Consider the following 25,819-nt stretch of genomic DNA (forward strand, 5'->3'; position numbering starts at 1 on the left):
TTGGCATGCCACAGCTGTCCTGATCTGCACACCTGGCCCACCAAGAGTCCAGAATCACCTCTCCTGTCACTGTGTGATGAACAGGTCATTTACAACCCAAGTGTTTGTGTGTTTTTAAGAGTTATGGGCCCAGGTAAAGAAAACACCGTGGCAGTGGACCTCCTGTGTGTTGCCCTAATCAAACAGAGCTAAGAACCTTCGCACTGCAGAAAAGCAGGGCTTAAATTTGTGGAAAACCCACACAGAGGGATATTCAAAAAGAAACTACATTATGGAAATTGCGCTTAATAAAGATTTGTGCTGTTTGTCTTTGATAGGGCCACTGAATTTCGTGGTTTCAGGAGCAACTATCAAACATGAGGTTAAGAGGAATATTTGACTGCAACTTAAGCTACAGAGTGGGGTTGGCCAGTGTGTGTGTGCGCGCGCGTGTGCGTGTGTGTGTGTGTGTGTGGGCATTATAACTCAATCTTTTTAGTCTGGATGGCAATCTGGACACTTTATTAGGTACATCTTGCTAGTACTAAGTTCAGAACTGCTCAAATTCTTTGTGCCACAGAGTCAACGAGGTGCTGGAAACATTTCTCAGAGATCAGGTCATAAAGGGATGGACATAGTCCAAAGCAACACTCAGGTAGGTTGTGGTGTTTAAGCGATTTTCATTTGGTACTAAGGAGCCCAAAGTGCGCAGAGGAACTAAACCCCAGTCCATTACACCACCAGCAGCAGCCTGAACCACTGATACAAAGCAAGATGGATTCATGCTGTCATGCTGTTTACTCTAAATCATGATCCTACCATCTGACCGTTGCAGCAGAAACTGAGACTGAAATTGAACCTGAGTGAAATGTAGCCTCAGCCTCCGGTTGCCACCAGTTGTCTTCTGCTGCAACAGCCGATCTTATACAAGGTTTGATGCGTTGTACATTCAGAGACGAGCTTCTGCACACCTTGGGTGTAACCAATGCTTTTTAAAATTAGTGTTGCCTTCCACCTCAAAGCAGTCAAGCCATTTTCCTCTTTTCCCCCTGGCATCAAAGGGGAACTGCCGTTCACTGGATATTTTCTCTTTTTCTGTTTAAACTCTAGAGATGTCATATGGGAAAATCCCAGCAGATCAGCAGTTGCATGCAGTCAAATCACCTTTCTTCACATCTGAACTTCAGCAGGTGTCCTCGATCATGTCTACACATCTATTGCTTTGAGGTGCTGCCATGTGATTGGCTGTTTAGAAATTTGCATTAACAAGCAATTGAACAGGTGTACCTAATGACTTCATCTTTAAAAGTAGCTGGATTCTGTTTCATGAGCTACTGACAATAAACGTATCAAATCTAATTTACAAATTTCTATCAACTCCTTCACAGGGTAAACTGTTCACTCATGTGGGGGATAGTTCTGTTTTTTTTAAAAGAACAATTTACAGCAGGTGTCAGTAAGAACGACCTCAAACGGCATCTCTTGCACTTGGTTTGGCATCAAAATCTTATTCCACGTCAAAGCATTTATGACATCATCTCCCAAACTTCTTTCCCATGTAGAAAGCTTTCTGTTGCTTTAGTGCTGGTTTTGTCCATTTGTTTCAGTTTTCAACACTGTATTTAGTTAAAAACAAAATCTTATGCCCAACAATATGATCACATCTTGACTTTTTGCCTGATACACAAAAAGTAATAATTGAATTCAGCATCTGTTGATTCTGAGGGATACAGGACAAAAGACCAGATGAGTTTCGGTTGATTGATCTGTATTTGATTAACTAAGTTATCCTGAGTTGCATTGTGATAAACTCCTGGGATGAAAGAGCTATGAATAGTCAGTTTCCATTTAAGTTTAAGGATATTTTATTCCCCTCTTAGCCTGCGAGCACAAACATTGTTGCTGAAACATTGTTGGAGGTATCGAGACAGAATATGAACCCTGAAACTCTAACATAACACAACCAGATTCATAACAGCCAGCAATGTAGTAAGACATCAGACATGACAACTGTCAAAAGAAAATTAGATTCAACTTCAACTTTAAGAGTAATTCTGATTGCAGTTAAAAGCATTAACTCTGCAAACAGGACAATCTTCTGTTCAGCAAACTGCCTAGTCAAGTGATTCTCGACCGCATCTGCGCCTCTGAGTCAGTTGTGACTAGCCACTCTAATTCAATTAAGGAAAAAACATTTCAAAACTTGATATTTAAGGAGGAGAAATAAGAGGTTATGCACATCATAAAAATGCACATTTCACCTAGTGTATTTTGGCTCAACACTTTTACAAGAAGCCAACTGGAGTTTTGAAGTGGTCTGTGTACGAGTGGGATTATTTCTTGCTCTGTCTCTCTGGATATAGTCGCCACCCATGATATCTAAGTCTAAACCTAACACGCAAACACACTCTAACACATTAGGGGTGGAGTGGAGAGAGAGAGAAAACATGATTTGTGTATGGATGTCCAGCATGTGAACAGTTTGATTGATGGGCAGCTTAAGAACACAGAGTGATCCTTATTAGAGGCTGAAGACTGCCAGCTCTGAGGGATGCGTGGGCATGTCCTCCTTGGTAAATGATCAGGTGTTTGACTGTCTGGTAGGAAGGAAGTCCTTATTAATGTTGAGGGGAAGGCTGAGGCTCAGCAACCTCAGGCATGCCTGCCCACACACGCATATACACACAACACACACACTCCCATCCAAACAGCATAGGCAAACTCTCACTGCGGTTCATTACTGTACCGGAGAGCCGGTGTGCTCTTACAAGAAAAGTTCTGATTGGGAACAGATATCTACAGCTGTGGAGGTGTTAAAACAAATCCATTGACATCTTTTACTGTATTTTACCCCCCCGGGCCATGAGACTTTATTCCCATCTTTTAACCTAAATTTAAATATTATTTGGTCGCAAGATGCCAGGATAGCATGCTGGAAACCGAAAATGGGCATTTTTGCAGTGAGTTGCCTATTTAGACATCGAGCGATACTGAGAATACATCCACACAAATATTGCATATTTTCACCCAGATGAGCATCTCAGCACAGTTTTAACCAGCATAAAAAACATGCATTCTATTTAATGACCAGCAGGGGGCGACTTATCTGGCTCTCTTAGCCGTTCGCTGATACCTACTTGGCTCAGCTTGACTAGACTCAGTTTTAAGGGTTTTCCATTAGGTGGTAGTACCTTGTACCTTGTACGGGGTTCCAAGGAATTGGAAAATGTGAGGTCAGAGTGCCTGCCACAGATTGGCTAGTCAGTGACTCACTCGATGAGTCATGAGAGCATCTTCTTCACAAAAATCCAAACTGCCTTTTTTGAAATCTTTCAGCGAGGAAAAAGGCTGCACAAAGAGCAACACTGTGGTATCTGAGTCTGACCAAAAACCAGCAGGTATACCATTGCCTTGACGTCCTCCATTGTTGTGGTGTTTGTGTCGCATACAAATGACGTCACAGGATGTTCGGCCACATTGGAATAACGACCCCACACACGATAGTGATACTCATTTCTAGTCGGAAACATCTGAAACCGAGTCGAGTCGAACTGAGTTGGTACTAGTGGAAAAACACTGTCCTGAAGACTTCATGTACCCAGACTCCGAGTATAACATTAAATTATAGTCATTACTAGAGTCATTAGCACATGTCTTGTCAATCACGTCATTAGCCAGTGAGTGTCAGGTGAGGTGTCCTCAAAACCAATACCAACTGGGAAGGGATACTGACGCCAGCATCATCATTTCTGAAAATCAGTTCTTTTATAATGTTTTTGCCTGTACATAGTAAAACACAGCCAAAATTTCAAATTAAAATGCAGTCAAAAAACCCACTGGAACATATTGTGGATGCTAGGTGTAAATATTGTAATATTGTAACAAGTCAGACATTTTAAAGCAAAAACATGGGAGTACACTGCTCAATGATAAATGTAACCATAATCAGACAAGCTTATTTATTCATTGGCCAAGAAAGAAAAGAAATCACTGTCGTGGTAAATTCGAGCATCTCTAACCTTATCTTAGTGCTGGAAACAGAAGATATTCAGCTTGGGTTAGGGTTAGAACTAATAAATAGTCTGCTATGCTCACCGGCTAGCTTGCTAACTATATCTGCTGTTTAGTGCTGGTGAGGTTAAGTAGGTTTTGTGGAAAGTAAAGTGGTGAGACTGAATTTCGTGGCAAAACCAAAACAGTGAGCTAAAAAGTGGAAAAATACTCGGGTTATATTTCCCCGTGGACTCATTATAGGCGTTCCTTTACACATGGGACCCACTGTGTGCAGCTTTAAAATCTGTACCTTTAAACGCCCTTTTGGGCAGGCGTGGGAATCCCCCCCTTTCCCCTCACTGACGTGTACAGAAATGCCAGCAACCTGTGAAATGAACACATCACACCTACACAGCCACTTCACTCCCACCATTAACACTGAACTTTAAGCGTCTACAACAGCTCTTTTCCCCCTGTAATCCATCTGCACCACAAAGCTCGACTCTCCTTGGGGACAGTGTAACATAAACATGTTCAGCTTGCCTCAGTATTTCCAAAGCCACCCACACAAGCCATACCCCATCTGAGAGAAAGGGGATCTGGGTCTAAATCAGTGTTTCTTTATTTAAAATTCTCACAAAACAAACTTTTAAAAGCTAATTCCCTTTTGCTCATGCAGCCGAGAGGCAATGAAAGCCCGGCCTTATGTTACAGGGTTGTGAGACCGTGGGCAGTGCAAAACAAACAGTTGTGAGCGCTGCCTTCCTTCCTTTGCTTTACAAGGGGATGCAGATTGGAGAAATATGTTGGCTGTTGTGAGCAAATCCACTTCATGGACTTTGACTGTTGGAAAACCACAGTCGGACAGAAAACAAGCTGCCTGGCCAGAGCTCATGTTTGAATTAGACGCAGTGTTGATTTACCTCCTGCCCAGAGTATGTAATCAAATGTCTAATGGACTCACTGCTCATTAGTAAATTAACACTTTTGAACATTTACATCATCAAGGCCGAACACGTGTTTTCAATTTATGAAAGGGAAACTTATTTTTGAGTTTTTGCTAACAGGGTGGAGATATTTTTCTCTGTATGAAGCTTTCTGAAAAATACTGAACATGCCTCATCAACCGAAGGCCAACGAAATGCCACAACACTTCTAAACACATGCCTCATAAAGATTTAAAGAGACTGTAAATAGCTACTTTAAAGGGTTTATAAATGCGATATTGTGGTTTATGTTAAAATACTATCACGCCAAATTGCTCTCAAGACAATCACATTTAATACAACAACTAAATGGGCAGAATGCTGATGATTTTACAAATGTATACAGAGTTTTAATTTCATATGTAAGCCACAGTAGCTTCATTTTACCTGCTTGACTTTGGTCTTCATTTAATTTTATTAGGCTATGAATCTGTTCATCTGCACAGCTCTACAGAGACATAAACACTACATCCATGAACAGCGTCCCCTCTCATTTAGTCATTTATTACTGCTGCTGTAATTTATTGTGTCTCAATACGTAGATGACCGAGCTCATGTAATTTTAAATGTTTGTCTGTCTGTGTTAGTTAAAAACCCCAGTAACAAAAGATGTGGTTGTCAGTAAAAGGACATGATGTCACTGTTCACCACATTTGACTACTTTAGGTTTATAAACAAACTTGAAAGTGTTTTCAACAAAACAACAAATCCCATAGTTGAATAAAGCAGAATTAATAGATACTCTTAGAGAGCTCTGCTGAAGGCCTAATACTGATATCTTTGATAGGACTGCAGCAACAATTCTTTTGCTTACTGATTGCAGCTGATTAGAGTATACACTAACTAGTCACTTTGTTAGTGTCCAACTCCTTGTTAGAACAAATGTGACTCTCTAGGGTTTACAGAGAATGGCAGAGGAAGGCAACAGTAACTCAAATAACCCTTTATTACAGCCAAGATATGCAGGAGAGCATCTCTACTAACATAACCTTGAAGCAGAAGGGTTACAGCAGCAGAAGACCACACTGGGTAAGAGTGACAACGCCTGTCTGCTAACTGGTTCGATGAATCTAGATTTCAGATATTAGGCTCTGAATGTGGGAGAAACAACTTGAGAACATGGATCAATCTTGCCTTGTGTCGCCTTAAACTGGTTCCTTGAACATGAAATCACCAGATCTTAACCCATTAGAGCACCTTTGGAGTGTGGTGGAAGAGAAACACCCATCATGGACGTGCAAGCAACAAATCTGTGACAATGGTGTGATGCTATCATGTAAATATGGAGTAAAATCTCTGAGAAACCTTTCCAGCACCTTGTTGCTGCACAGAAAGATAATCTGAAAAGCATTTTTCTCCCCCCCTTCTTTGTATAACTTCCCTAGTGGCCATTTAGATCCAGCATAAGCTCATTTGATTTTTGACAACACTTCTTGGGAACTGTAACTTAGTCATTATGCATGTATTCAATCCCCTTAATTATCATCTTATTGGAAAGTTTGAAAGCATAATTTGCTCACTAATGTATTATGCCAAGTTTGAACTTTCCTATTCTCTTGTAATGTTGATATCCTCTCATGGACTCTGGGTTTTAAACAGTGTTCAGTGTTCTCTAGTTTTCTTAGAGAAGCAGAAAATTGAGAGGTGAAAACTGAAGCCTGGGAGTGCCGTGCCAGTCACTGTGCCCTGGTGAGAACGAAGCGGGTGGCCTCGCTCGACTCAGGATAAAGCTGTCCAGAGGCTGCCTTCAGCATCCGTGTCTGTCTGCCAAGCACTGCTAGCATGTCCCAGGGCAGGCTGGGAGGACAAGACCGTTCAACAAGGCCTCTACATTGAGTGCAGTCCATTTAAAATAACCTATGGATAAATAAATACAGGACCTAAGTTCACTGTACAGTAATTGGCCAGGAAACCAACAGAGACAAGCTCATTTACAGTAAATGCATCAGCTTTGAGTTGCTGAAGTGCACTTGGCTAAAACTGCATTATAACGATTTGGAAATTTCAAGTGAAGCATTTTTTTGACGTGTTTAAATATTCACAACGAAATGTCTCAGAAATATTACTCACTGGGAAAACAAAACAGCATTTGTGTGTCACGGCGCAAGTAAATATAGCACCATGTTAAATATAGAAACGTTATAGTGAGTCTTTCTAGATAATGGAAGAGCGACTAACACATCAAGAAAAAGACACATTTTAATAATAAATGATTTCATTTTTATTTTCAAAGACATGCAGAAATGTACAGATCTCTGTCTCTCTCGCTCTGTCTTAAGCACACACACTCACACACACACACATGCATCTGCGCACGACACACACAAAGTGGTTAGTCTGGCCTACCTTGTTGACCCACTGGCTTAGCTGTGGTTACACGCTGGACGCAAAGCACTCATTAATGATTTGAGCCTGCTCTTCGCTTGTGCAAACAAACAGACTCAGCCCATCATTACCGTAACACCATGTGTGTGTGGTCTTCTCCCTCAGACCTCTATTGATTCTTCAATTTTCACAGGGGCTGGGGCAACGCAAAACGGCGTGATTTGTCAAGTGAGTAAAGGACATGGCACATGCTGGCTTGTGGCATGTTATAAAACAGTTCACACACTGGCGGGCGCATTTTTCATCAGCCTCAAATATCGCACAGTAGTTGATGCAGCGGGTAGGGGCGCGTTCCACGGGCAATGCCCCAAGCCACAAAACGTAAAAACACCACAGTAGGTTTAACGTCGCGTGTAAAATGCAATTATAAACCAGGGTGCTTCTCCCTCTCCACCAGCTCCACTTTCTGCCCTCTGACAAAGCTATCTTTACACGGAGAGTCAGTGCAGAGCATATAACTGTAAGCACGGCTGTGTCTGTGATGCTTGGCACCTGGGCAGGAGTTTATGGTAATGTTTTGGGTGATAGGTCAGGGACAGGAGGGTGGTGGTGGTCACTGGTGGTGGCCCTGTGGGGCTTTAAGCCACGTCCAACTGCTCTGGTACCTGCCTCTGAGGTCAGATGAGAGGGGGGCATCAGACATTGAGCATATTGTGGTTTGGAGGTGGGTGAGTAAGGAGTAAGAAGCAAGAAGCCCCCCCTCTTCCCTAGAGCCTCAAGCACAGGGCTACTGCAGAGAGTCAGGCACCTCACCATTAACATCTGCCAAGAGAAAAATGCTAATGTGGTGGGCTCTGCATAAGGCCAGGTCAAAGACTCAAGCTCCGGACTTGTTTTTTCCCCCTTTTGGAATCAGTCTGAATCACATTTAAGTAAACCTTGATCAGGCACGGATTAATCATAAGATGAACAACATTTTAAGTTTTCACTAGAGACAAGCTTTAACACTGAATAGATGAGTGGAAGAACACTTCAGCAATGCCAGGCAGGAATCATTTAATCTTAAAAATACATTTTACAGGCAAAATGTCCAATGGCAGATTTCCTGTCTGAAAAATAATGATTTAATGCACCTATGCTGTAGACTGAGTCTGGACAGCATGCTTTTGTCCTGGCAGGACCTCCCCGACTCACTGTCTCCAGGAGCTTGACATTTATGGTTAACATTTTTTTAAAAAGGAGTTGTAAATAAGAAATCGGCCCCAAAGCATTACCTGAGAAGGATTATTATATATCGGGCAGCAGAAACAGACAAATCTTGCAGCTACTTGCAGATCAAATAAATGTCGGAGGAGGCCGTGTTTGGGTAACCCTGAACAGGAATTAGGTAATGTTCAGGATGTACGCCTCTTAAAGCGTGGAGCAGTGACCCTTCTGTGACATTCTGACTGAACAGGCCATTGTGCATTGTGGGTGAAAGTCTGTATTTGCAGCTGGAAAATAACCCAAAAGCTGTGAATTGATATATGTTATACAATGGAGATTGAGGTGTGAAATACAGTGTTAAACACCCTGAGCTACATTCACAGTATTGTTGGGATCCCGTTTTTTTCAGCGACTGACACAAAGAAATTACAGTAAACATCCATCCATCCATCTGATCACACCTAAAGTCAATTTAGAACCAGCAATTAACCTAACCTCCTGCATATCTTGAGGATGGATGGAGGATGGCAACAAATCCTGAATTTAAAACTTGGGGTGAATTCTGCAAGGCCAAAAACTATGACTATTCCAGCCATTTTCTCCAAAGAGGAACTCTGAACTCTATTACAGCCAAATGGAAAACCAACAAGCTGATCATGTCGTTGCACAATAGCTGCAGACCTTGATCATGTTGGCACATTATAATGAGAGATAAATTAAGCCATATCATTGTCAAACTTTACACAAGGGCTGGGTAATGGGAAGGGTTTATTTTAAAAAAAATAGTTTTTACGTAAGTTGGAAAAAAATGTATCATATTTGAACCTCTTCAAAGATCAATAACACCACTTTCAAATTATATCATTAAGGCAGACAACAAACTATGAGCTTGTTTAAAATAAAACAAGTCATCCTCCAATCTGGTAAACAAGAACAACTTTAAGATCCCGATGTTGGCTATTTCCTGATATATCAGTATTGACATTTATAATGGCCAGTTAATACAAATATTATAAGGTAAAGAAGAGATGCTGTGAGTGTTGATGTTCCGTAATTTTTCCATCAGGGGGCACTCTGTGTTTTCTCTGTTAGCACCACCTGTTTGAAACTCCACAAACACAACAACCAGCTCATCCGAGCAGAGCTGGCCAGACTTGTGACAATAAACGATTATTTTTTAAACTGCATTGCCTTGTGATCTTAGCAATGGCAAATATTAGGGAAATCTGTGTATGTTTTGTGTGTCTGAAGGAAAAAAAACATCGGCTGATTTTTAAATCACCAAATATCGGTATGAGTCGTAAAAATTCTATATTGTTCTCCTTTCTCCTTGTGTCCATGTGGAGCTGTCTGCGAAATGAGTGTACAGGGACCATCTACAAAGTGAGAGACTGAAAAATGACTTTGCCGGAAAAGATGTCATGTAGTTGGCACTCCCAGACTTCAGTTTTCACCTCTCATATTCTAAAACTTGGATCTTGTCCACACGTGCTTCTTCTTTGCATGATAGAGCTTTACTCTGCCTTTTTGTGAACATTGTCACGGTGAACTGAAAGTGTTCCTGAGCCCATGCAGTGATTTTCATGCCTGATTTTCCACCTTGTCCCTTCCACACAGAGATTTTTCCAGATTCTCAGTATCATTTGATGACATTATGTGCTGTAAATAATAGGGGTGCAACGATATTCGTATCGATATTGAACCGTTCGATACAGTGCTTTCGGTTCGGGATGCATATGTATCGAACAATACAACATTTGTAATTTATTTTATCAACTTTCCTTCTGACGATGCTGTCTGTGTTGAGCGCTCAGTGAATCTGCGTTCGACTACTCCGCCTAGGCTGCACTGTCGAGCGCAGATCCACTGAGCGCTCAACACAGACAGCATAGTCAGAAGGAAGAGCGCAGGGCAAGCTAGCAAGACAGAAGTTAAGCTCTCCTTGCAACATGGACCTCCCCCACCCTCATTCAGATCTGGCGTTTGGAATTATTTTGGTTTTCATGTGACGTATGACCCTGAAGGTAAGCGAGTCATGGACTAAAGTAAAACAGTATGTTGGATGTGCCATGCAATGCTCAATTACATGGGTGGGAACTAGTGTGTTAGCGCAGTTAGCTCCTTAACGTGTTGGCCGTCTAGCCCCATGCACGGGCGATCGGCGGTAGCTCGTTAACGGAGATTTGCCGTGTTGTGGCGTTAAGGTCATTTCAACGAGATTAACCTGAAAGCACTAGTGGGAACACAACGAATATGACTGCACATTTACGCCGACATCATCCTAGTGCAAAGACAAAAACAACAAGCATGCTACTAACTTTAGCCGAGTCATTTAGACAGCTGTTAGCACATGATTCTCCTTATGCTGCTGAGAATATAGCCCAGAAGAAGCGGATAGTATAGCTTTTATTTTGGAAAGAGACATTTCTCTGTAATAAACTCTCTTTTCCAAAGATGAGTGATTCCTCAATCAGATACAGGGCTTGCAATATCGCTAGCCCAACGTCCTGGGGCTAGCGATTTTTTTCAGTCGGGGTACCAAAATCTATCTCTTCCCTGCCCGTCGGGCTATTGTAGGAAAAATATATGTCAATGCTTTTGCATTCTTTCAGAAATGTAGCTGGGTAATTATGTCATTGGCATCGGTGAGCCACTGTCAATATGTGACATATTGAAGTCGCGTTTGAATTTGCGCTTGTTTTTTTGCTTTCACTTTGCAATCGTGCGAACTGTGTATAGAGAGCGACAGCACTGATCTGTGAGTGATGATAATTTGTGCACCAATTCCTCTGACATCGTCTTATTAATCGTTTGCTTACTATGCAAACATGACAAGTGAAATCTCCCGCAGCAAGCTTAAACATGTGAGAGGTTGATCGCGCAGAGAATCGCTGAGCTTATGTGAGTGCGTGTGTAAAAGCAGCAGGATATATATTTCAGTTCTGCTGAGCCAAATAAGACAGGTCAGGGTGAAGAAGTGACAGCCAAAGAAAAGCTTACCACAAAACGGAGAAGTTATGACAAATCAGACTATAAGGCAAAAAGAAAGTGCAGCTTTATGGTTTCATGGACAAAATAATTTCTGTGGCTGCAATATGACGAGCTAAATAACCAGGGGTGCACATAAGTGGTCCGCAGGTGCGCATTCGCTGTCAAAATAAAAAACACGCACAAGGGTTAGGGTTAAATTTAAAAACTGTACTTTTGAGTTAAAATATATATTTATAATTTTAATAAATGACAAATTAAAAAGGCATGAACATTTTTTTGTATCGAAAAAATATCGAACCGTGACACCAAAGTATCGAACCGAACCGAACCGTGAATTTTGTGTATCGTTGCACCCCTAGTAAATAATTAGGTATTCAAAGTCTTTACTGTTGTATGTTGAGGAACATTATTTGTAGACGCAGTTTTTGTAGACTGGTAAACCACTGCCTGTCTTTACTGTTGAAAAACTAATGTGCACTCTTAATACTTTTCATACTCATGTTACTGACCTGTTCTCAGTTACTCTAATTGGCTGCAAAAATGTTCCCCCAGCTGTTTTATTTTTTTGTAGTACAACTTATTTTCAAGACTTTTGTTGATCCTAACCCAACTTTCTGAGACATGGTGCTGCCATCAAATCCAAAATGACCTTATTTTTCTACATTTTGTTTCCTCTCAATTTAAACATTTGACCAAATGTTGGTTTTGAGATTAGAAAGTCATTGGGTTCCATTTTTATTTACATTTAACACAGTGTGCCAAATTTTTTCTGACATTCTAGAAGCTCAATAATACAGGTCAGGGCAGGGTGGGGGGATTTGGTCAATTTGATGCTTATATTATTAAAATCTCATGATCATACAGTGCAAAAACAATGCATTAAATGTGCCACATCCCTAGGACTTATAAACATGATAGTTACACTTCATATGCATTTTTAAAAGTTCCCCCATTTTAAGTGAGTTTGTTAAAAAAAAAGTAAACTCAACTTAATACAGATTTCATTTTATTCACTAAAGTATGTGCTTGATATTCAAAACCTGCTCTTAAATAAGTGACGATTTAAGCATCAATAAACCACCAAACGCAAAGAAAACAGAGCGGATCAATTTAACATTTTGCCTCAGGAGTACTTGTGAATAAAAATGGGCCCCTGTAGCCGAGCTGATGAAAATAGCTGAAGGTAAAAAGGAATAAAGAGCATTCCTTGGATGACAGTTATGATTGTTAGGTGTGAATGATCTGCAGAAAACTCCTCCAACTTCCCACAATTCGACATTATGAAGCATGCCTCAGATGAACTAACTGAAATGGTCCATACAGAAATTCGCCGTTAAAAAACCATTAAGAGGGGAAAGTAACTCTGCAAAAGTCATTCTTCAAGTGAGGTTTTCCAGGATAACAAACCTGAAGTTCTCATGTGAACAAATGGTCAAACGATCAAAGTCCGGACTGCGTAATAAAGGAACCATTATCAAACACACATTAAAACTTAAAACTTTATTCATTGCAGCTGATTATTGTCACATATTTATATCAAACAAGCTTATACTAAACTACAGATGTTAAAAAGAAATTCTACTGCTTTTATTTTTGCTAAAATGTTTTAATCCCTCTTAAAGAACAAACAGCATTCAGAGTTAAAGACGAACTTTGAGATAGTTATAATATAATAAAGGATGTTGACTGCGATCATAGGGAACTGCTAAAATCAAAATCATACATCCACATGGTGACTTTGAATGCAACTCCACAACAAAAGCAGGAACTGTGACTGCATCTTGAGACAGGATTTATGACCTAATAGGGTGGGCCAGTGCAGGCAATGGGTAAAAAGCATCTAAAAATAGATGATGAACTCTGAATTTAAAGATGAAATGAAGGTGTTTCTGTGAATGCAATGTGTGTCAATGCCGGTTGGTTCCACATTTTTTGAAAGTAGAGTGGGCGGGTGTGTATATGTTCTGTATGTGCGAATGTAAAGTAGGGGCAAAGTGAAAAGGATGAAAAACCGACAGGAATACTGTTCTGTGTTGAGAGTGCAATTTAGCATGAATCAAAAGCAGCTTTCCTGGCTCCTATTCCATATGCTGCAGTCTGCCAGGAAATGGGATTTTTTTCATATTTCTTGTAGGTAAAGTCTTTGCAGAACGGAATCAGATGAGGTATTTTTTCCCTACCAAATGTTTAAGTGTTGGAAGTTTGGGGCAGACTCACTGGCAGGAGAAGAAAGCTAAAATTTGGGAGACAGCAGGGGGGTCCGCCATATATTTGTCCTAGCCCCAAACCCTTTCTGGACACCTTGCTGAACTGAATCATGACTGCTTGTAAAATACAGAGCCCTCTATTAAATAATTTACCACCAACTGGTCTCCAGACTGCCCTGAAGTGATTCTAGTAATCATCACTGCACACAGAAATTATTTATGGTTCCTTTTCATGAGGATAAATGCCAGTTATTCCATCCAGTAAAACAGCAAGCTACAGCAACTACATAAATGACTCAGGATTTTGAATAAACTGTATTTACTGCCTTAGAAATAATATATAAATATTAATAGATGAACAATTGTGGAGTCTGTTCATCGTGTACATTACATTGCATTTTTTTACATAATAAAAAAAAGACTTACATTTAGACTTACATAACCAGCATTTGAATAAGTGCTGGTTATTATTGTAATAAACTGCAGGCACAATGCTGGGTTTCAAAATCCAAATGAAAAGAAAGAAAACCAAATAGTGCGTGACAAAATTCATCAGTAAAGCAATTCAAATATCCCAGCAACCTAAACAATATTTAAGAAAGAAAAGACTAAATCTGGAGTTATGTACAAACTGTCTGACTGTTAGTCAGACAGCTGATGTTATAGGGAAGTCTTTTAAAAGGACCCAAAACACAGGAGACAGAGTAAGAAAACAGAAAGCAACCGTTTTCATTAGCCCAGGTCAAGACTCAGAGACACAAAGTCCAAAAAGCAAGAATATAGAGGGGACCAAACTAGACATAGCTGTAGACAATCAAGACAGTGAGGGAGGGGAGGAAGTAAACTCAACACAGGACACAACTAACTACCAAAGTAAACTTGAATCTAACTCAAAGGACAACTTTTATACACAGACACAGACTCGCTGAACAAAAAGAACACTGAGGAAACAAAGTACAAATAATAGACTTTATAAAACAGTAAGGAGAACACAAACTAAAAGGCTTAAAATACAGGTGTGCATAATATAAACAGGAAAGAACAAAATATGAATAGTAAACTAGATAAATGATAACAGTATATAGATTTCTAAAATATGCCGATTCCAGATTCGATTAATAAATCAAGAGGCTTTATTTCACTCTGCAAGCAGACGACAAAAATTACATTATGACAAGGGGTCTAATAAAAAATTTAAATATGGATTTCCTATTTAACAACTTTTATTAATATTTATTTTCCATTAGTCTGATTTCAGCTTAGTGTGAGAGTCTTTATGCATACAGCAGTCATTTATGGTCATGGTAGTTTCTCACTTACATGCTTTTACTGCGAGTGCACCTCATCTTGTGGAGTTGAGCTCATAAGTAACCGGCAATAGGATATTAACTGAGGTGACAACAAAACATGGTCACATGTGTAATAAAATCTTCCTGACGAAATGTTACAAACGTAAGCATGGATGAAAGAAGCCAACAGGGAAAGCACCATCTGAACTAGTGAGCCATGCAAACTCCAGGTAAGTCAAAAATTTGCAATCAAACAAAAGTTGTTGGCATAGCAGTGCAAACTTTAAACTAGAGGACCCTTGGCTTTTAGCTTCCTCCATGCTATGTTAACTCTATTGCTAGCATCTAGTGATGTGCTTTGTCATAAACATACAGAAACATTAGCCTGCTGTCACAGATACCAGACAAAGCATGCATGATTAAAGATAAAAAACAAGTGACAAAGCTTGTAAAAACAGTAGAGTTCTATTTAGCTCAATACAAATAGCTGTGCCGCATTTAGGACTTTAGCGTGGCACTGGTAGCATGTTTGATAAAACATAAATATATCTGTTTTGTGAGATGTGCAATTATATAAAAATCATCAAATTAAGAAACTATTCCAAAAACTTCTTTGTTTGCATACTGGTCTAGTAAATTATAAATGAATGTAATTTTCACTTATTTTTTAGCCCAGCTTTTCAAATGGTGACAGGAGTTGTAGTTCAAATTAACACTGTAAAACCTGACCCATGAAATAATTGCTAGAAAATTCATATTATTTTGAAACTCTAATGTTACTGAAACTTGGGGCACTTGAAGATTGAATGTCAATTTGTATATTTGAGTTTTAATTTTTTATTATTTTTGCTACATCTGGTATTTCTGCACAATTTATTGCTCACAGTAGCACTGCAAGTGTCTGATTGTGTACATCAGGCTTTTCAGAAAAAACAAAAAACAAAGGTTCAAATATAAGCAATGCATTATATTTAAAAAAGACACTCCTTCTTGCTGCATGCACTTCCACACTTGGGACATGATGCACTGTCTGTCAATGTGAGACTAAAAATACATGCACTTTTAGTCACAGAGGCACCTCTTATGTGAGAGTGCCAAGCTTTAACAAGTGCATTTATTAAATCACTAGGCACTCGAGACTCGGTTCAGCACCTGAATATGCATAGTGAACCTCAGGTTGTATACAGCTGCCTTAATGCAAACCTCAGTAGTCTCATTATGAGCTGAATATGAAAGATACCTCAGAACCCACTGTAACCATTTGGTGGTGAGCTGGTTTGCAGAGGCAGAGTGGAGGTGAACTGAATGGTCTGCAGTGAGAGGCTGTGGGTTGGGTTTCTCTGAGGTTATGGTCATTCTCCCCTGGGAAAGTGGTTAGGCCTGGCTGTTTACTTTGGAGTAACCCTGCCCCTCCCCTTATACCATTCACTCTCTGCTTGGTAACTCGTGATTACCTACACTGGTGCACACCTGTCATTTCTGAGCACCCAATGAAAATATACTAGTAGACTGCATTTTGAAAGTATGGCGAAATTCCATAGAAATTCCTCTAAATATATGTTTATTCATTAGTTTTTTTTTCAGTACGCTGTTTGTTGTATGACTGGACTTTGCATCAGTGCCACGTTCATGTCACAGCAGGTGTGAGTGAAGGGTTGGTGGGGAGTGAGAGTGAGGTGAGGGTTGGGAGGTTGGGCAGGGTGTTAGCACTGGACTTAATGGGTAGGGGCTGAGGTAGCGCATGCATCTTCACCCAAAGAGGAGTTTGACTTTCTCTCAGTGCCTGTTCTCACACGGACTCACACAGGCTCACACACAGAGCTCTCAGCTCGGCTCAGCAGCTCTGACTACCGCAGATGATGCTTCAGTGCGACTTCACATGAGATTACTGCAGGACTGAGCAGAGTTGTGGCTCTGCAGCTGATGGGCTTCTCTTCTTTCTATCTTTATCCCACTTTTATTCGGACACTGGGAAGTTATAAATAGCTTAACACACACTGTTGGGAGGCAAATTAATGGAGTCGACTCGGAGGGGATTTCCCTAGGCTACATTTACACCAATGGATCTGCTCACAAGTTCTGAATGTGCCAAACTGTGTTTGGCACATTAATTTTCACACATCTTTTTTGTGAAATCATTTTTGCAAGAACATCAACACTTAAGAGCTTACGGTTTTTTGGGGGGATTTTCACTGGAAACAAAGTAAGTTTAAATGTTTATATTTTTAGAGGACTGTTTAAAGGCTGTGTGTGTCATTTTTCAGATGAAACGAACTCTACTGAAAAAACAGACACAGTTTAGGATTAATTCATTACTCATTAGAGAGACTGATGATATTCATTGTGTTGCTTACGTTTTTGCCTCAGGGATGTGCTCTATAGTCGTGCTTCATCAGTGGAGTCTGGCTGTGTTCTTGCTGTGCTCTCCGGTGACTCTCGATGGGAGACCAGTTGATGCACTTAGTAGCAGAATGTGAGTTACCTTTGTGATACCTTTAAAAAAACGAATAAACAAATTCTATGCAAGATTTCGAAAAGCTAGCAATTTAAGAAAAAAATATTTGAGATTTTCTGCAGTTTGAATATTTTAAAGTAAGGCATGGGATGTTTTCTCTGTTTTAGGTCCATATCAAACTCAGATTAGTGACAGCTCTCACACTTGTTTATGCTGCCACCTACTGTATTGAGGTTTCATAAAGCCTGACCTAAAATTTATAATAGCCAACCACTTCTTCTATTAACTTAACACTGAGATGTCAAATAAAATTTAAAGTTGGAACAAAAAAAGTTCTTAAATGACTGACTGAGAATCAGACACTTTATTAATCCCAGAGGAAATGATATATTCCTCTGGGATTAATGTTCAGCAGTAATCTAAGAGATATCAGAGACTGAAACGGATTTCTAATAGTCCACCATGTGGCTTTTTTACTACCTTTGTTTTTGATACAATTTAATCTAACTTTGGCACTTTTTTTTTTGCTGTAAGGAAGAGGTCAGTAGGCCACGCCCAGCTGATGCATGATAAGGGCCGCACCATACATGAGTACACGCGCCGCATGTGGCTACACGAGCTGCTGGAGGAGGTGCACACGGCTGATGATCGTGCTCCACCTGCACAAAGCAGAACCTCGAGCCAAAGCTTCAGTGGAAACCACCAGAAGCCCTCGGGAGCCACCAAAGATCTCTCTGACAGGTTCAGGCAGGACAGAGTGGGCCCTAACCTCCCTCAGGAGACCAACAAAGCTCAGGCTTATAAGGAGTCACTTAAAGTTGCCACCAAGAGGAAAAAAAAGGTGAGGCTGGGCCGGCGTAGAGAAAACGATAAGAAGAGGAGGCGAGCACGGTCTGTTCTAACAAAGGCGCCACCACGGATGGCTATCTAAAAGCAAAAAATTAAAAAAAACAGTACCCTTTATGTACTGCACTAAGACACTGACGCAGGCTGACTGATGCCTGACAGACTAACGATGCCAGACTCAGTCACTTTATATCTTAACCCTGAGTTTGTGCTTGTATATTAATATTTGGCTTTGTTGTTTGTATTTTTGCTGTAAAAAAATCTCACACTTCATTTTAGTTTCATGATAACACCTGCTTAGGTCCATATTTATTTGGAAAATCTTTACAACTCTGCAGCCCTGATATACTTCCAAGCAGTGATATGTTTTGTAGTTTCAGATGTATGCAAGAGCACGGGAGGAAGTATTTATTTCCTATACATGATAACTTCTACAAATAATGCGATGCTGGGCACCCTGCTTTTTGTTTGGCTCTGAGTGCTGACCGTTACGGACCTACACACAACAAACTGGTCAATGAATACATCAGTTCATAATTTATTGTACTTTAAAATGTATATTTATTTTGTGAATGTATTTCAGTGCTGCTGACTAAATCCCATAATGCACTTTAGCTATATCCTGTATATGTTCTTTTGTGGTTGAGATTATGGTTTAGTAATTTTTTTTTCTATGATGGTCCTGCTTTTCTTTCACACCTTAGATAACTCAGCGTACGCTTCATTAAACCCACTTCAATCACTTAACATTGGATTTTTCTTTTACATTAAGCCAGAATCATCTACTGGATAATGTTCTGCACGTGCACTGAGGGCATACTGTATAATTTTCCAGTTATTCAAACATTAAATATGTAGTCCTTAGAGCTATTTTTTTTATTCTCTGTGTCTTTATTACCAGGATATATGCAGCTCAAATGGAAAATCTGGCATTAAGAAAGAGCCAAAATGATTTGCTGAGAAAAATTATTCAAACAATTTGATTAATTGGGACTCCTTCTAAAAATAAAGCATTTAATATTTTTAATATTTAATTTTTGACTGTGAGACCAAAATAAAGCAAAAACAAAAAAAAAAGAGAAAAAGAAGCGTATAAAGGCACTGATAATTGTGAATTTGTTATTCAAATTATACAAATGTAGAAAATAAGAGAAAATTTAGAAATGGCAAATTACTAAGAGACTAATAATCCTCTAAAACCATGGTTCAAGTCACAGCTCAAGTCTTTAGAGAGGATGAATTAAGAAAAAACCTGAAAAAAACATTTTATTTTTAGTTTTTTACCACAGACCTGATCATATGATTATCAGCAAAATATCCCCCTTTAACCAGGCATTGCCAGCTCCTCGTGGGTGTCACACTACAACATTATGATGCAGTGAACTGTGTCGTCTGTATCACCTAGAAATCCTAAACTCAATGGCCAACTTGTTAGGTAGATATGTTGAGCTACTCACAAATGCAACTATCTAATAAACCAGTCACACCTTGTGTATTTAGCCATGGGCACGATGACCTGAATGACCTGCTAAAGCTCAAGTTTAAGAATGGGAAAGCAAGGTGATTTAAGTGACTCCGAACGTGGCATAGTTGTTGGTGCCAAATAGCCAGGTCTGAATATTTCAAAAACTGATGGTCTACTGGAATTTTCCAACACAAACATCTCTTGGGTTTACAAAGAATAGTCTAAAAAAGAGAAAATACTCACTGAGTGGCAGTTCTCTGGGTAAGAAATGCCTTTTTGATGCCAGAGATCAGAGAATGGTTAGATTGGAAATACACTCACACAGCACCACAAATCAACCTTTGATGAAGCCCACACCAAGTGCTGTGCTAAGAGCAAAAACCCAAGGATAGAAATTACACAACTTCACAAAAACTAGACAATAAAATAGTTGAAAAATGTTGCCTGGTCTGATGAGTCTAGGTTTCTGCTGCAGCATTTGGATGGTAGGACTAGAATCTGGCATTAACAACATGAGAGCATGGCTCCATCAATGGTATCAATGGTTCCAGCTGCTGGTGGTATAATGGTGTTAGGGATATCGTCTTGTCACACTTGAGCCCCTTAGAAATGAAGTGAGCATCACTTGTATCCCACAGCCTGAGTAATGTTACCCAGTAATCGCTTTTTCACAGTGTACCCGTCTTCTAATGGTTGTTCCCAGCAGGATAACTTGCTCAGATCATCTTAAACTGGTTTCTTGAATGTGATCATTAGTTCACTGCACTCACCAGCCTCCACAGTCACCAGATCTCTACCTGCTGGACCACCTTTGGCATGTGATGAAACAGGAGATTCACATCACCAATCTGCAGCAATTGTGTGATGTTGTCATGTCAACGTGGACCAAAATTCCTGAGGAGCATCTTTAACATAAAAAGTTAAGGCAGTTCTGAGAGCAAAAGGGGATCCAACCCATTATAAGTAAACTTGGCGTTCAGTACTCTTTTATATCCTACAGATGTATGTATGCAATATATACATTTTCTGACAACACAAGGGATTATTTGCATCATCAATAACTAATCTGAGCTAGAAAATGCAATTTTTAAGAGCCTATTGTGACCGTGTGTTGCCTTTGAGATCACTACCAAGTTGCTTTTTTTATTTTAACCAGCACTTCAGAATAGAAACATATTCCATGAACTCTGTGAATCATATAAGATTACAACATTGTCTGAAAAAACGTTTATCCAATAACTGATTAATTATTATATTATATTGTTATTATAGTGCTCATAGTAAGTTTTCCCTCAAAGTCTTTGAAAAATAGTTATAAATGCTGTATTATTATCAAGATAAAATAGTACGAATAATAGTAAGTGTAACATTTGGGTCAAAACAGACGTTTAAAATGTTTGCTGAAGGTAGCAGCGTGAAAAACAGTGTTGTTGACTTTCGGCATGAACAGAACACAATGAAGCTGTTAATGTTCCACTTGAGAACACGTGGCACTTTAACAGCCACTGAACGTAAGATACAGACACCGATAATGGAGGGGTTAGCAGATGCATCGACGTCAGCTATCCTGAACTAAGAGCAGCAGTGTACACCATTAGCTAAAATGAGTCATAAAAGCTGTGGAAAGCCTGATAAAGCCACCGTTAGGAGCCTGCAGCTCACACTGAAGAAATCAAACAGTGCAGAGAAAAATTAATATCTATAGACGTGAAAGAACAGAGAACATAATCAATGAGCTAGGTGGGGGTTTTTTTGACATCGCTCACTGGCCATATTATGGGATTAGAAAAACAACAAAACAAGAGAAAACAAAAACAAAACATCAAAAAAACATAATACGAGCAAAAGATGGTTTATAATACACCAAAGACTAGTGGTAAAGAGAGAGGTAAGCACATTTATATTCATGCATTTATCTTTATATTCTCTCAGGTTACATTTGATGTAGAGTTGTCAGTATTTTGCTCCCTCTCTTTGGTCCACACATATAACCAAATGCACACTGCAGGTAAGTACTGGTGAAAAGCTTGTGAAGCTAATGCTAGTTTGTTGCTATGGGGTGGCTGTAGCTCAGGTGGCAGAGCAGGTCAGCCAATAATCAGAAGGTCGGTGGTTCGATCCCAGGCTGCATCCTGGCTGCATGCCAAATATCCTTGGGCAAGATACTAACCCCATGTTTGCCTACTGGTGGTGGTCAGAGGGCCCGGTGGCGCCTGTGTCCGGCAGCCTCGCCTCTGTCAGTGCGTCCCAGGGCAGCTGTGGCTACAATGTAGCTTGCTATTGCCTGTGTGTGAATGGGTGAATGACTGAATGTAGTGTGAAGCGCTTTGGGGTCCTATGGACTAGAAAAGCGCTATACAAATGCAGGCCATTTACCATTTACCATCAAAGACAGGTCGCTGCTGCGCCTACTTACGAAACATAGATAACATAAATCCATCTTTCCCTCTGTTCCTTAGTTGTGGTGGAGTGTTTTATGGGGTAGTGAAGGTGAACTTTGACCTTTTGGTTTTAAAACATTATTATTTTATCATTTTATCCTATTAGAAATTTGTGTAAAATTTTTGTAAGAATTAGAATAAGAACTTGTTTTATGAAGTAAAAATAAAATCTAATCAGTTCATCCTTGAGTCCAAGTGAACATTTGTGATGAATAATAAGAAAATCTCAAGAAAAACATCTCAGGGCTAAGATATCACATTCAAACATAAAACAGTGAAATTGGCACAATATCAGCTTGAACTGCCAAATCTTCGAAAAGCTTTCATTCTGTTGCTTGTGTTCAAGAACAGACGTTTCTAGTTCTAAATAGACTTCTGACAGGAAGTGTTTGGCTCACAGGGCATACGCACTCAGACATTAAACATTTCATATAAATACAGTGAATTGGTTGTGAACTCCTGCAGCAGGCCTACCATCAAGGGTAGGCCTACTGCAGTAGCCCCGTTTTCTTTCTTTTTCATGTTTTAAATGCAAAAGAAATCTTTCCCTCAAGTAAAACTTATCACTATCGTACTGCAAATATCACATTAGTGAAATGATCAACACTTTTGTTTGATTAGAGGTTAAAGAAAAACTGCTACTGTTTACTTTTGCAATGCTCATTGCTGCTGTTGCCACACATCTTATAGGGCATTCACATTTATCAGTGTGTTTATCATCTGCTCAGGTTTACATAGGTGCCTAGTTAGCTTTGATGATTAATTGCCAGACCAGACCTTTTACAAAGCACCTTTTATGTCCCTAAATAGGCCAGTGTTGTCTATTCATGTACTGCTAGACTACAGAGCTTCAAACATCATATAACAAAACTAAGAAACATGAATGCTAACAAAACACGTATGCACTGTATATCACTGATCTCTCCCAGAGTGACCAGAGTCCATTTCTCTTTAAACCTAGTCAACCAGAATCAATCTGGCCCAAGTAATGTTTGCCTTTCTTGCCTTCACATTCAGCGATCACACTTTGTAATGAGTCCTTAGAGGCTCTCACGTCTCACAGTTTGTTTTAACGGGATACAAACCAGCAAATGTTTCATTTTACATAATGAGGTTAGTTCACTTGTGGACATGAGCTAATAATGGAGGTACAACAATGGTAAGTAAAAAATGATTAACCTGATGTCTCTTTCCAGTGCTATCACGTCTGAGTTAAACCATATTAATTTGTTTAACACTATATTTAGTGTAAATGTAGATATTTAGTAGCTTTCAGCGTTGTCTTAAAGTGATATTGAAATAAATTTGGCTTGTCAGTAAACAAAAGTGTTGATCAGTACATTTACTCTGCCTTGCATCATATATGTGTTTTGGTATATATGTGTCATTTACTGTGACACGTAGGTCTACACAAGCCTTACAGGTGCCATGTGATGAAGCTGTCACTTGTGTGTTAACATTAAGCAGAGTAAATGTGATATAAACAGGACTTCAGTTTGTTGAGTCATTAATCGGGATTTTATTTCCCTAATTAATTTATTGTTCTTTTTTAACCCAAATCTCAAAATCCAAATGTCATTCTTTTCTGACAGATGATGTCACTCCGATGACAACATGGCTTTTCCCAACACCTATGGGTTAATCTTTGCCTGTACCTGTGGTGTGATCCTGGGCATTGGGCTGTGTGCCAACCTGCTGGTCTTCTCTTTGTTTGCCAAGTACAACACACTGCGTAAGAACCGGCTCGATATCCTTCTGTTCAGCATGACTCTGGCTGACTTCCTAACTCTCCTGCTCATCCCTTTCACACTGCACTCTGCTGTAAGTCACTCCTGGCCTCTTGGTGACATCTCCTGCAAGGTTTACCAGTTCCTGCTAGCCTTCAGTCTGGCAGCTAGCACCTATTCGCTATGCGCTGTGTCCATGACCCGAGCCATGATCATCACCAACCCGTACCAGCCTCCCACCATGGATCTGGTCATTCTTATGTTTGTCTTAGTCTGGGCCCTCAGCTTCTTTATTAGCCTGCCTCTGCGAATGTTTGCTACCAAAAAGAGCATGGGCCCAAACCTGACGAACTTCACCTTCTGCCTTCCAACCATTCATGAGCACCACTACCAAGTGGTCCTAAGCCAGTTTGTACTTTACTACTTTATTCCGATGCTAGTCATTGCATTCAACTATGTCCGTCTGGCTCTGTTTCTCCACAAGAGTCCCGTAATGTCAGTGTCCAGTGCCAAAAACACCCGCAGAGCCTCTGTCATGGTTTTCTTGGCTGCAGCTACCTTCTCAGTGTGCTGGCTGCCTAGTTATGTGCTGGAGCTGTGTGTGTACCTGGGGCTGTATCGCCACAGAGCGGCTTGGGATATATTCCACTTTATCTGTACTGTGCTCCAATACCTGCACCCCTGTGTCAACCCAGTGCTCTATGTGCTGCTGTCTAAGCGCTACCGCCACAGGAGGGCAGCCTGGCTCTTCAGCTGTAACAGGAACAGGGTGCAGCCGCAGGTCACCAGTGTTACCACAGACAGCCTTTAGAGTCAGCTGATTTGTTTGTGAGCTGAAGACACCTTTTTGTTACAGTTACTGTTTGTACAAATCAAAATTTCTGCTGTGTCTGCCATTTTTTTTAGTTGTTGCTGTTGTTGACATTTGTGATTATTTCAGTTTCCCATTCCAAGTGTGCGCTTTAAATATAGAAGTAAGTAGACATCAAAAGTCTATTTTCAGGCGTGACACATCTGCTATGTGCCTTAAAAAGCAGGAGGAATCAGTTTCTGTATCGCTATCTTAATGACGATTTGTCTTTGAAACAATATCCTACTTTATTTTTACAAATGACTGTGATTTCCCATCACCATCGGGGGGTCAATTTTCTTTCCCCATCATGTTGAAATGTGTTTGAGGATTAATACAGATCTGATTACAATTTATCTGTTTTAACAGAAACACATTCAGAAGAATCATGAGATCACAATCACTAGAGAAACCGTCTGTATTTGTGGTGTAAATGTAAAAATATGTAGAGGTTTTTCAGACTTAATACATCATGAAGCTTGAATGTTTTTGTATCCCTGTTTGGATTTTTTCCTTCACTTTTTTTTAAGAGAAACTTTGTACACAATCTTTCACTGTTACCTTCACTACTTACACACTAAAATTTCAGAATAAAACTAATATGATGACCTCAATTATTCTGTAGTTTTATGTTTTTAACAGTAAATAAACGGATGGATAAAAGGTCAGGACACTGATTGCACACAGTTTGCTTTTTCTTTTGTTTTGCCGCAGTGTTTCTCTTAAATATTTGCTTCTGTTTCTAGGAATATAATAACAAGCCTCATAAAACACGCTGCAGTGTTCAGGTTGCTGTTGTGACAGTACTCCATATCATTCAGAGAGGATCTCATCCTGTGGTTCAAAGCACTCCAGTCTCATCCATCTGGAAAAAAAGTGGAATTTGTAGTCCTTGTTCGGCTCTGATGACCAGCTTTGAGGTGGAGGGCCACTCTAATCAGAACCTGTAGCAGGTGTAGAACTAGCTCGTGTGTGATTAAGGTTACCACCAGAGGCTGCAGTCAAAGATGGTGGGCACTGAGTTCATTGACAGGGTGGGAGACTCACTAGAAACCAGCT

The 25,819-nt window shown here is 39.9% G+C and overlaps 2 protein-coding genes across 3 annotated transcripts; both read left to right on the forward strand.

Annotated features, from left to right (window-relative positions):
* Nucleotides 1-10,238: 10,238 nt before the first annotated feature.
* On the forward strand, nt 10,239-19,134 carry LOC146704851 (parathyroid hormone-related protein-like). 2 transcript variants are annotated; one of them, XM_085462275.1, is made up of 3 exons: nt 10,239-10,513; nt 17,344-17,449; nt 17,966-19,134. In XM_085462275.1, the coding sequence occupies exons 2-3, from the start codon at nt 17,346-17,348 to the stop codon at nt 18,360-18,362; spliced, it is 501 nt and encodes a 166-aa protein (XP_085318401.1). In that variant the 5' UTR covers nt 10,239-10,513; nt 17,344-17,345; the 3' UTR covers nt 18,363-19,134. The 2 variants fall into 2 exon arrangements, with proteins under 2 accessions (XP_085318401.1, XP_085318400.1); XM_085462274.1 differs by lacking the exon at nt 10,239-10,513 and adding an exon at nt 16,733-17,179.
* Nucleotides 19,135-23,215: 4,081 nt separating this feature from the next.
* LOC146704852 (galanin receptor 2a) lies at nt 23,216-25,368 on the forward strand. Its single transcript, XM_085465150.1, has 2 exons — nt 23,216-23,342; nt 23,776-25,368. The coding sequence occupies exon 2, from the start codon at nt 23,798-23,800 to the stop codon at nt 24,719-24,721; it is 924 nt and encodes a 307-aa protein (XP_085321276.1). The 5' UTR covers nt 23,216-23,342; nt 23,776-23,797; the 3' UTR covers nt 24,722-25,368.
* The last annotated feature ends 451 nt before the right edge of the window (nt 25,369-25,819 follow it).

Source organism: Copadichromis virginalis, linkage group LG7 (assembly GCF_057382275.1).
Source record: "Copadichromis virginalis isolate Kocher_CV1m ecotype Utaka linkage group LG7, C_Virginalis_male_GT1.1, whole genome shotgun sequence".
Taxonomy (NCBI): Eukaryota; Metazoa; Chordata; class Actinopteri; order Cichliformes; family Cichlidae; genus Copadichromis; species Copadichromis virginalis.

Coding starts and splice junctions, on each gene's coding strand:
- LOC146704851 (XM_085462275.1), top strand. CDS start 17,346: ATGTGCTCTATAGTCGTGCTTCATCAGTGGAGTCTGGCTGTGTTCTTG. Junction 17,450..17,965: donor GATGCACTTAGTAGCAGAAT/GTGAGTTACCTT, acceptor TTTTGCTGTAAG/GAAGAGGTCAGTAGGCCACG.
- LOC146704852 (XM_085465150.1), top strand. CDS start 23,798: ATGGCTTTTCCCAACACCTATGGGTTAATCTTTGCCTGTACCTGTGGT.